At 45.9% G+C, this 12621-nt stretch overlaps 1 protein-coding gene across 1 annotated transcript in view; it reads left to right on the top strand.

Moving 5' to 3' along the window:
• MGAT5 (alpha-1,6-mannosylglycoprotein 6-beta-N-acetylglucosaminyltransferase) overlaps positions 1-12621 on the top strand; it is a 312019-nt gene that overhangs the window by 110730 nt on the left and 188668 nt on the right. The window contains exon 4 of the mRNA XM_080799785.1: positions 11420-11584. Coding sequence (XP_080655911.1) covers positions 11420-11584 — 165 coding nt within the window. The remainder of the gene's footprint in view (positions 1-11419; positions 11585-12621) is intronic.

Here is a 12621-nt window from a genome sequence, read left to right on the forward strand (position 1 = left end):
GGCCTGCAAGTGCACTCTTGGGGCAGAACTGAGGTTGCTGGGGCTGAACAGCGGGAGCAAGGAGCAGTGTGGAAGGTGGGCAGCATATACAGGGGCCCTTTGGGCTCTGGATCTCAGTGTGATGGCAGGGGGAGAGGAGTGCAGGGGGTGGATGTTCTTGTGAGGGAGCCTGGCCTGCCCCGGCCTAGGGGCCTTGGCCCCTCCCTGTTTCCTCCTCACCCCACCACCCCCCCTCCTGAACTCCTGGGTTGGGGAAGAGTGTTAAAGAGGAAGAAGCTCCTCCTGTTTCCTTAAAGAGGTGAGGTTTGCGAAACGTGGGCCCTGGAGAAGAGGGTAGGATTTTTCGTTGCTGGTCAAAGGGCAATGCATTGGGCTTCAGGTGGCCCTTGTTGGCCTGGGGATGCCCACTTCTAAGACATTGACATCATTTAGGGTTCTGCTTATAGGCCAAAGGGGGGCCCCCACCATGATGCTGGCATGGTGGCCTCCAGTAGCTCCTGCTCAGTGTTGCAGACGTACATAATGTCTGGAGAGTTAGATGAGCTTTTATGCATGTTTGGTTCCACCCCTGCTATGAAAGAAAAGATGAAAAATACTTAGGTTGAATTTCACCAGAGATTTAAAAAAAAAAAAAAAAAGCCTGTGAATGGCTTTTTAAAAATTGTATTTATTTTTCTTTCTTTTTTTTTTTTTTTTGGTTCTGTTCCTTCAAATATGATCAAGGGACTGTTTTCTTGGAGGGCTGGGGTGCTGTGGAGAACCACCATTGGCAAAGCAGCAATTCTCCACCCTCGAGGGAAACACAATGCTTCAGAGTGACACTGGGAGGAAGAGAGGAGCTGGGCTGGTCAGTGTGTCTGAGGAGCGCCGTGGTTGCTCTATGGGACTTGGCTGGTGTGATTAAAGGAAGGGCTTTCTGCTTTAGAAAGTTGGCAACCTAAAACAGGCCTCTCTGGACTTGGAGCTCTTCCAGGGGTGTGTCGTGGCAGTCCCCCCACCTGGCACCCTGGCAGAGCCAGGCTGAGTTCCCAAGCACGCCCAGCAGGGCCTCACGTCTGAGGAGGGCCTCGGGGGTGCTGTAGACAGGAGAACAGTCAGACTGTGTCTCTGGCAGGGATTGGAGCCTGTTCTTCTGCTCTCTTTGTCCACAAGACCTGTCCTTTCCTGCCTCGTTGCTGCTTCAAGTCCTAGCTTGAGGAGAGAACAGGCATGAGGGGATGTGTGTGTGACTCTTGGGCTCAGAGTATCCGGGCCCCTGAAGTAGGGTCGTTCCCCTCATCCGGTGGCCTGTCAGAACGGGCTGGGCAGACGTCATGCCACTGTGGCCACCCTCAGGAGCTGTGGACCTTTCCCAGACCTGTCTAGGTACCACAGCTGTCTTCTGGGGCTGGTGGCGGGGTGGTGGCTAAGCATTCGCCTGTCCCCGAGTCCCCGCCTCTGCCCTTCCTCCCACCTGCGTGCCTCCTCTCCCCATAGCTTGTTCCTCCTCTCCTTCCGTTCTCTCTTTCACAATTTCATTCTCAGTCTTACAACCCCTAGACCACCTATTTTCATAACACCTAAACTACCTCTCGTTACATAGTTACTGGATCTGTTGATCATCTCTCTCCTTCATGTAGCAGATGAGCCCCCAAAGAGCAGGGATTTTTGCCTCTCTTGTTCCCCACTGTGCCACGGGGCTCAACGTATGCCTGGCCCTTAGTAGGAGCCAGGAGTGATCGGCAGCAGCTCCTTTGCCCTCTTATCTGTGTGGGACCATTCCAGCTGGGGCTAATTGGAAAGTAAAGTTTTTAGGGAGATTGGAAATGAGGCGAGATTCCCCCTGCACTCCATGTCTGGGGGTGGCCCTGAGTGGCTCTTGTGCTCCTGATTATGACATAGGAACCAGTGTTTATGCTGGAAGATCGTTAGAGAGTTTTCATATGTGGCTGTAGGGTTCCTTACTGGGTGTGTGACCTTGGGCAGGTGACTAATGTTTTAAAAGCCCGCTTCCTCTTTTGTAAAACTGAGGATATAATAGTATCATTCACCTGTAGGCTTGTTGTAAGGCTCACCTGTTACAAAGCTTACTTAGGCACTTAGATGAGTGAAATGCATTCATTATTGGGAGTTCTCACTAACCGTGGCCGACGTGTACCGACGGCTGTTAGCACTGCACCGGAACCGTTTGTGTGAAGTGGACATTTGTTTATACGTTTGAACATAGGACTTCAAGAACATGCTTATGTAGCTGTTCTCCAAGTTTACAAGGGATAGGACATGAGAGGAAGTAAGGTTCCCCATGTTTACCGGGGAAAGAGGAGAGGAAGTAAGCTCTCCTCCAGAGCAAGGGAGGTAGGCTTGCCATTACCATCCCTGACAAGGACAGGTGAGGCTCGTCCACCAGAGTCACCAGGCCTGCCTTGACAGCACCAGCGCTGGGCCCCACGCCGGCCAGGGTTGAGGACAGGGTTGAGGCTCCAGACAGATGCTGTCTGGCTCTTCCCTGGGCCCCTCTAAAAGTGTGCGGGCTCCACAGAGTGACTTTGGCATTTTAGAAATAGGAGATGTGACTGTCACTGCCCCATTCAAAAGAGAAGGCTTCCCCCTGTGGGCTGGGAGCTGGGCCGGATTTGGTGAGCTCCCACCATCTCTGAAGGGGGGCACTGTCTCTGGTATGGCGGTGAGCGGGAAGGAGGAGTGTGTGGTGGCTGCCTTTCCTGACCGTGAGGGAGGTGTGCACCCCGGGGAGTCTGGTCGGGACCCTGAGTGACAGTGGGCTTGACCACTCAGAGCCCAAATCCATTTCTGTTCTATAAAAAGGACTAAAATGCTGGACTCCGATTCCATGCAGCTGGCTGGGTGTCAGGAAAATTGAGAAAACAGCCCAAGAGCTCTGTTCTGGATATTTACAGATTCCAGAACGCACTTGATATCATCAACAGGCCAAGATACGATTTTTTTTCCTCACATTCTGCTGCCTAGAAAATGTCTGGAAATACTAGAGACTCCCCCCGGTAGCACCACAGGAATAACATTTGCTTCTGGAACACATTGGAGTCAAAGCTGAAGTCTGCCCTTGCAGCCGAACCTGAGAGAGAACAATAGTCAGTAATACTGTGCATCTGAGCTGCCCTTTCTCTTTGAGGTGGTGGCTCAATGCCCATTGTGACATGGTGTGGCTGCCCGTGACAGCTGCGGGGCAAGAGCATGGTTGCAACTTTAGGTGGCTTTAAGAATTCACACGCGGGAAGGCAGTGAGGGTCAGTCACTAAGCTGTTTTGGGGAGCAGGGGGTGTCTTCTTACCTGACATCAGGTACGTGGGGCCAGTATCTTGGTGAGGGTAGAATTCACTGCACTGGATGTATTTTCAAATAGCATTTAAGCCTTTGTGATTGTCAGAGTACCGTGAATATAGAAAGTGGAGAGCATGTAGACTGTAAGGCAGTGAAAAACCCTGGACGCTCTCAGTCCTTGACCTGGGTAGGCTTGGTTTAACGTGAAAGGAAAGAAGTTCATCTTCAAAGGAAGCAGCTGTGTGAGTCACCATTTCCAGACTATTTAGTGCAAGATAGAAGATGCTGTCAGTGAAACACACTAGGGTGAGGATGATGCCACACCCATTTCTGTACTCTAAGAAATAAAGAATAAAAAGTAAAACCCAGATAAATTTTGATTTCCTTCCAGTCCTTTTTTAAAATGCAGATACAGGGGCGCCTGGGTGGCTCAGTGGGTTAAAGCCTCTGCCTTCAGCTCTGGTCATGGTCCCAGGGTCCTGGGATCGAGCCCCCTGCATCAGGCTCTCTGCTCCATGGGGGGCCTGCTTCCTCCTCTCTCTCTGCCTGCCTCTCTGCCCACTTGTGATCTCTGTCTGCAAATAAATAAATAAAATCTTTAAATAAAATAAAATGCAGATACATGTACATACGTCACTTTTATAAAATTGGAATATTTCATATATGGCTTTTTAAACTCTCTTTGTTGTATTTCCTCATGCCATTAGATATTTTTAATGGCCATACATTTTTTTTTAACCATCCATTCAATAAATATTCAGTGGGCTCCTGACGTTAACAGCCGGTGGTGTTAAACAGAGATGACAAGACGCCTGCTCTGCCCTCCCTGAGTTCCAATCCAGTGATTTATTCTGTCTTATGAATGGATAGGCATATGTAATTTAATCTTTTTGTTGGGCATTTGGGTAGTGTCCAGTTCTTATCTATAATAAATAACATCACGGTGTCCTTGTACATAATGAATGGACTGGACTTTGCTTATTACTCTAACTGTATTGTCTTTCTGTGGAGAGGTCACTGTGAAATTAAAAATATATAACTGATGAAACTTGACATTCTGGCAGTCAGTGGAAGGGAGAGGTTGGGGCTAATTCTTTTTTCATTAGCACCTTCCTTTCTCATTAGTGCCCTGTCTTTGCAGTTTCTCCCAAGCAGCAAGTGAAGCTGCCCCTTGTTGAAGCTCTGCCCCGGGGGGCAGCCATGGTGGATAAGGACTTGGATTAGGAGCAAGCCCAGAGGCAAATAATATTTTCCAGTTCAGATATAAGTCCTTGCTCACCGCACAGTTGGTTCTGTGCCAGCAGATCATGCTGGCTACACCTTAAGCCCATCGTGGCTGTGCCCAGAGTCCTTGACTCGTGGACTCTACAGATTCTGATGGAGGGCCTTGAGGACAGAGCCTGTGAAGGTTGGCCGGGAGGACATCGGGCTAGATAACTGCTGCTTTGGAAGCATGTCCCCGGGGAACAGGGTGGGCTAGCAGAGGCCCCAAGCACCACCTTTCTGGATCATTCCTCAAATACTGATTGCCTAAATAATCTGGGCAGTTTACTGCCCTGTCTAGACCTATAAACTGATAGACTTTTCTACCAACAGGACCCCCTTTGTCTTGAAATCCCATCTCTTTGGGCCCCACCTTTGGAGGCACATTTAGCAGGCAATGAAATCACCTTGGCTGTCCTCAAGAATGTGGCAGCTTTCTCCAACTCCTACTCACCCCCTGGAGTCATGCTTTCTGGAAATGAAAACTTAAAGAAGCTGTCAGGGCACCTGTTCTGAGATTTTTGTCTATCTCGCCCTTGATCAAAGCACTTCTAGCATGATAGAAAGCAAAGCTAACTTCCCCCAGAAGGACATTTTAAATGTTTTCAATTGCTTTGATCTCATCTTTGTCATGTACAGTAAGTTTTAGGAATATAGAATTCCGGTAGTAATGTTGGGATTAAATTTTTATGGCTAAGGCTTTGAAGCACAAACAAAATTTTAAAAGCCTGTTAGTAATTGAAAGTTGTAATCCTGCTGAGGACACATTTTACTGCTATAATAACTGTAAAACACAATGATAAATATAAAAATGTTACACTAGAATTTGAAGGAATATTTTTGCCCTAATTTCTTTATTAAGCTCTGTCGAACTTATCCTTAGGTGTACAATCTTATTGGATAACTGGATTATCATTAAGACTAAAACACAAAAATGTTCTGGTATTTAAAATTGCAATAAAACAGATTTTGCAGGTTTAACTGTAAAATGCAAAGGTGAGAAATAATTTCATCCCCTAGAAAGGTATGATTTCCTTAGTCTTATTGATGGGAAGACTCCTCTAGTCCATTTGTTTGTTGATTCATTCATTCATCTGTTCACTTGTGTAACACACACATAACACTGTAGTGTGCCAGTTGGTAAAGACACAGAGATGGACTTGACAACATCTTTGCCCTCGTGTATTTTGTTGACACTGTCTTTTATCTTGTGTCGAACTGTCTTGAAATAGTGACTAAAAACAGCCTCTTGTTGAAAATAAACCTCTTTTCTTTCACACTGGAAGAGAAAACATGCCTATCCAGGTAAAGTGCCTGGGGAGCCCAGGGTTTTGGATTGCTTTATATTCCATTTTCATTTTGAGGCAGAAAGTATGGAAATGCAAACTCTGCGTTATTTTTAGTATGGGAGTTGCTCAGTGAACAGTGGCGTCAGTGAGCCTTGAGGATGGTTGGGATACGATTTAACAAAAGCATGTGGCAGAAGCCCAGAGGTTAATCCCCAATAAGTGTGCTCAGAAGCAGCAGGTCAGAGACGCCTGCTGGCTGGCAGGTCCACAACACTCCTTCAGAGGCAATATGGAGCGGTAGGTAAGTGCCATTGGATCTGGAACCAGACTGTCTGAGCTGGAACCCTTGATCTGCAGTCATCTGGGGCAAATGACTTCACCTGTCTGTGCTGCGGCTTATCATCTGTAAAATGGAGATGGTAACAATAATACACTCCTCATTGTCTTGGTAGGACCCTGTGAAGTAATCCGCAAGAAGTGCTGGGGACAGCAGCTGACACAGAGCTCAGTCAGTGGCGCGTTGGGGGCGGGGCAGTAGTGGTGTTGTTGGCACGTATTGTAGTTGTGATGGTGAATGTCAGCATCTTTCTCGTGGTCATGACTTCCCCTCGTTGCATCATGTCACACCATGTCACACGTTCACAGAGGTCACCCTCTAGTAGGTGAGGTCAACAGGAGAGAGTAGGTCACTCTTATCAGGGACTGTATTTTAGGACTCGAGGAAGACTGGCTTCTTGTTTTTTTGACATTTTTTTTAGTACAGTTGACATACAATGTTACATTAGTTTCAGGTGTGTGACTTAGTGATTGGATAAGTTTGTATGTTATGCTGTGTTTATCACTGGTATAATTACCATGTGTCCCATTACATCACTATGACAATGTCGTTGACTGTATTCCTGATGCTGCGCCATTTATTCCCGTGACTTACTCATTCCATAACCGGAAGCTGCTGTGTCCCACTCCCTTCACCCATTTTGCTCATCCCCTACACCCTCCTCTATTGCAGGTGTTTGTTCTGTGTATGTATAGATCTGATTCTGTTTTAGTTTGTTTTTTTTTTTTAAATAAGGTATTTGTCTTTCCCAGTCTGACTCACTTCACTTAGCATGATGCTCCCTAGGACTACCCATGTGGTCCCAAATGTCATGCACTCATCCTTTTTATGGCTGTGTAGTATTTCTTTGTGTACATCACATTTTTTTTTAATCCATCTGTCTATTAATGGGCACTTAGATTGCTTCCATAATTTGGCTATTGTAAATAATGCTACAATAAATACAGGGGTGCATGTATCTTTTTGAATTAGTGTTTCCATATTCTTTGGGTCAATACCCAGTAGCAGTCTACTGGATTATTACTGGCATTTCTATTTTTAATTTTTTGAGGAACTCCATACTGTTTTCTACAGTGGCTGCACCCATTTGTATTACCACCAACAGTGCAAGAAGGATATTTTTTCTCCACGTCCTCACCCACATGTATTGTTTCTTGTGTTGTTGATTTTAGCCATTCTGACAAGTGTGAGGTGATGATGTCTCATGGTACTTTTGATTTGCGTTTCCCTGATGATGAGTGATGTTAAGGATCTTTTCATGTGTCTGTTGGCCATCTGGATGTCTCCTTTGGAGAAATGTCGATTCATGTCTTCTCCCCATTTTTTAATTGGATGATTTGGTTGTTTGGGTATGTTATAGAAGCTCTTTATGTGTTTTAGAGATCAGCCCCTTATCGGATATACCATTTGCCATTCTTCTCCCATTCAGGAGGTTGTCTTTTTGTTTTGTTTGATGGTTTCCTTCACTCTGCACATCCTTTTTGTTTTGTTGTGGTCCCAATAGTTTACTCTTGGCTTTTGTTTTCCTTTCTCAGGAGACGTAGCTGGAAAAATGTTGTTATGCCCAACATCAGAGAAATTAATACCTGTGCTCTCTTCTAGGTTTTTTATGATTTCAGGCCTCACATTTAGGTCTTGAATCCATTTTGAGTTTGTATTTGTGTGTGATGTAAGAACGTGGTCCAGTTTGATCTTTTCCATGTAGCTGTCGAGTTTCCCCAGCACCATCTGTTGAAGAGTCTATCTTTTTCCCATTACATATTCTTGCCTACTTTGTCATAGATTAATTGACCATGCAACTGTGGGTTTATTTCTGGGCTCTGTATTCTGTTCCACTGATCTATGTACCTGTGTGCCATTACCATGCTATTTTGATTATTACAGCTTTATAATATATCCTGAAATCTGGAATTGTGATACCTCCAGCTTTGGTCTTCTTTTTCAAGATTGCTTTGGCTATTCAGTGTCTTTTGTGGTTCCATACAGATTTCCCGATTACTTGTTCCACTGCTATGAAAAATATTGTTGGTGTCTAATAGCGATTCCGTTAAATCTATAGACTGCTTTGGGTAGTATAGACATTTTAACCATATTCTTCCAGTCCATGAGCATAGAATATAGTATCTTTCCATTTGTTTGTGTCATCTTAAGGGTGATGTGACAGTTTTGTATTCTCCCTAGGCTGTCCTCCACCAGTGACTATCACCGATAACTATGGTTTGGGGGTGGGGGGGGGTGGGCGGGGGGGTGGTCTCTGTCCCGTAGTCCTCTTGCCTTTTAACAGAAAGACAAAAAAATTGCAGAAGGTTACCAGCCCTCGAGAGACCATCAGCATGGGCTGGGCCTCCGTCAGCTCCTGAAGGGAGGAGAGCTGATTCCTTCATTGTACTTTGCATCATATTTGTAGCAGTGTCTCCAGTTCCTTAGCAAATGGAGGTCACGCATAATGCAAGTTCGGTACAAAGGGGCAGTAAGGAAGAAAGGGTTGGGAGCGTGTACCTAACTCAGTGGTTCTCAAATTGGGGCTTCGTGCCCCTCTCCCCCCAGGGGCATTGGCAGGAGGGGTTTTTGGTTGTCACGTGGAAGGATTGCTATGGTCGTTCAGCCTCTAGAGGCCAGGGGTGCTGTCAAACACCCTTCGATGGATGAGACATCTCTCCACAGCAAAGGATGGTCTGGCCCAAAGTGTCAAGAGTATCAAAGCTGAGAAAGCCTGATTTAACCCATCCTAGGGGTCCCCAGCTTCTGTGTCTAGCTCATCTCAATTGCTGGTAATACTTAAATGCCATTTTCTCTGTGGACTGCTTGGCTGGTGATAGGGCCTTCAGGCAACAAGGCTGGAGATGGAGGGGCTTGATCTCCTGCATCTGAGCAGGGCTTTTGTCACACGCTGCATCCACCTCCCAGTGGCATCGCTGCCCCTGTCCACATGGGCCGGCCTCTGGCAATCTTCAGAATTCCGGAGAAGCAGTTGATGCTTTCAATTCATTGTAAGAGCACAGCTGGTGACTGGCTCCTGTTTCTGCCAGCTGAGGATATGCCAGGGTCAATGGTGAGTCATGCTGACCACGGGACTGCAACTCCTGGAGGACAGTGAGCTCATGACCCTTCTGATAAACTGATGAGAGTCCTGCCTTGCTCAGGAAGACATTTCTTGAGGAAGGATGAGAGCGTTTCCCAGAGGAAGTTTTATTTATTTATTTTTTTTGTATGTGTAGCCGGTGGTTATATAGTGCTTCTCATGTACCAAGTGGTGTTCAGAACATTTTGTAAAAATTAACTCATGAAGTCTGCATAACAACCTAAAGAGATTAAGTTTATCCTTAGCACTCGAGAATGAGGATGTAACTGAGAAACTTTGTCTCCAGAGTCTGGGCCCTTAACCACAGTGCTATGGAGGAAAGACCTTGAACTTCATGCTTGGGCTCTTTTTCTACCCTGGCTCTTGACGTCTGGCTGGTCCACTGAGGCATCAGGGAACTAGGCCAACCCAATTCAAGTCCCCACTCCAGTTTATTATCTCAGTAGCCGTGAGCACGTTACTTCATGCCTGTGAGCTTTGTGTTCTCCTCTGTAAAATGAAGTCATTTTACCCCACCTACCTCACGGAGGAGGCAAAGGTAACGTGGGGCTTCTTAGATTTGCGGGTGGGCTGTAAAAGGCATTCAGGAAACGTTAGCTCCCTTCTACCCTTCTCTGCTGTGATGGTGTTTTTAGCCCTGTTGCTCTAATGTCATGGCCATCTTCTTACCTGTAGGTGAGAGACGGGCTGAAGAGCGAGAAATAGCCCTAGTTGGGTATTTGTTAGAATGAATGAATGAACTGCTGCAGAGGTTGACCTCATGAGGAAGTCTGATGTTCCGCTCGGGGAGAGTGGTGGGGAGGCTGTGCTTATGCCAAACACAAAACACCAGACTTTGTGGGTTTGCTTTCTGCTTGCAATAGTTAGTCTGCTCCTGCCATGCCTCCCATCTGTAAACCAACAACAATACAAACTTCCACGTCCACTACACATCTTTGTTTCTGGTCTGATGACCTTCGTCTCCACCTGGCAAAATAGGACAGCCTGAGTGCCTTATGGCCGAAGTTCAAGGTTGGCTGGCTGTGTTCTGGGGCTGGTGAACTGATCCAGTGTGCGCTTCTCTCCTGGTCAGGTGAGATCACCTGCTCAAAGCAAGTTGGCCCTGTTCCCAGTAGGAGGGAAAGTGGCAACTTTGCACTTGTCTCAGTTCAGGGCGTTGTGTAACCTGCTCCCCACATGGTGCTCTTCTCCCCAGAACCACTCCCAATTCACTCATGAAGCTGGATTCTAGTCCCATGGATGGCTAGCCTAGTGTCCCCTCTGCCTTTCTCACACGTACAGGTCAATGTATCTTTCTTTGATTATGAGTTTCCAGAGGAGAGAGGCTTAATTAATCTCCTTGTATGTGTGAAATACCTTGTGTACAAACTTTGTAAATGCTTTTGTATCCATGAAGATAAAGTGTCTGTCTGGAGAGAAGTGCGGAGAGGCGACCCACAGTCAGATGTGTGAGAAAGGGAATCAGCTCTTAAATGTAAGCACCATGAGAGAATATCCCAGCATCTAGAACAGTGCCTGGCACAGTAGTTGTTGAGTAAATATTTCCCAAATGAAGGAATGAGTCTGATCTTAATTTAAGTATCTTTCTAAACCTCATTGTAGTTACCTCTGAGTTACCCAGCATGCCCAGCATCTGGAACTGTAGTTTTTACTAACTATTACCAAAGTACCCAAAAGAAGTAAAGACTTGGCAAAAAAAAAAAAAAAAAAAAATTGGGATGTACTAGAGTATACAGCACTGAAGCTAACAATGAACTTGGTCCAGAAGCTACTGCAAGACCTCGCTGCACTTGGGAGTTGTCATTGTATAGGTCAGACCATCATGCTGTAAGAAGGAAGTTAATAGAGTGCTTTGAGAGGATGCTAAGAAACATGGAGTTTCTCTATCTCCTTAGTGGCTGGGAATAATTTTATGTCCCCTCCTACTAAACTCGCATGACAGAAGAGACCAATGTGTTTTGTACTCTCTGGGCCACTTGAAGATGACCTCTGTCATCTTTAAGATAGGGTTTTTCAAGACATGTCTTCAAGCAGTATTTCTCAACTATGCCACTTTTTTTTGGTTCTTCATGTCAGAGACAGAGAAGGAGGAGAAAGAGGAGAGGAGAAAGTGCACCAGACACATGTACAGAAGCCAAAGAGTTTTTAAACTCTCTGCATTTTCTTTTACAGATCTGAAGAAAACTCTCGCCGTACTGTTGGATAATATCTTGCAGCGCATTGGCAAGTTAGAGTCAAAGGTGGACAATCTTGTAGTCAACGGCACGGGAACAAATGCGACCAACTCCACCACAGCTGTCCCCAGCTTGGTTGCACTTGAGAAAATTAATGTGGCAGGTAAGAGCGGCTGTTGTGCGCCCTGACGTGGAGTCCAACCATGCTCTGACCCGGGGAAAGAATCAAGGAGCACAGTGGTTCTTATTGGGGTAAACCCCATCAACTTGGTACGACCCCTCTGAAGCTGATTTTAAATTTATTTTTGATTAACATGTTAAAAGACTTTAAAGGCTCATCGCGATGTGTAATATCTGGTGGTTTCTGTGACACGTTTCATATAACAAACTCCAGAATTCACTTTTAATGAGAAGATTCTTTGCATGGATAAATGGAATAGAGAGGTTATCTGGGAAGTTTGTGCCAGTTAGAGATCCTTTCTCCTCCCCGTTTTTATCAGACAGTTTCAAAAGTCTGTTCTGTGTAAGAGATTCTCTCCTTCCCATTGTTAAAGAAGAGCCACCATTGCAGAAAATGCGTTTTGTGTGTACATGGGGAGATAGAAATTCTGGAAATGGGACTGATAAAATAAACGACCCCTGCCTGAGCTTGGGCTGCTTCTGTCACTGCTCCTGGGCACCACCCTGCCTGTCTCCCGGGGATGCACTTTGTCTAGCCTCCTCTTTAAAGTGGAATCTTGGATGAGAGAAGAAGCATAGATTAAAAACCAATCCCGGATCACCCACAGCCTGGTCTGCCCACGGTGTACGCTGGATGCCCCCTTTGCACTGCCCTGGGGTCCGTCTGAGTCTCTGTGGTGGAGCTAGGATTTGCTTTCATTAGAATGAAAAAGCAGAGAGCCTGAGGATAAAGATGAGTTGCTTTGGGTGAAGGGTTGTAAATGAGTTGTCTGCGCTCCTGGTGGTGGTATCCAAACTCTACTTAATGGATAAAATAAGGAGCTGGGTTGCTTTCTGCTACTTTGAACATCGAATTTAGCGTCCTTTTGGGTTTCTCTCTACCTCTCACTGGCGCTGTAGAAATGTACAGACTAAAGAGGGAGAGATTCTTTTCCTTTCCTACCTCCCAGTGTCAAAACATTTAATTGTTTCCCATTATGCAAGCTTGTTGTATTACTTTTCTCTTCTGTTCTTTGCCCT

Source organism: Martes martes (assembly GCF_963455335.1).
Source record: "Martes martes genome assembly, chromosome: 3".
NCBI classification, from domain to species: domain Eukaryota; kingdom Metazoa; phylum Chordata; class Mammalia; order Carnivora; family Mustelidae; genus Martes; species Martes martes.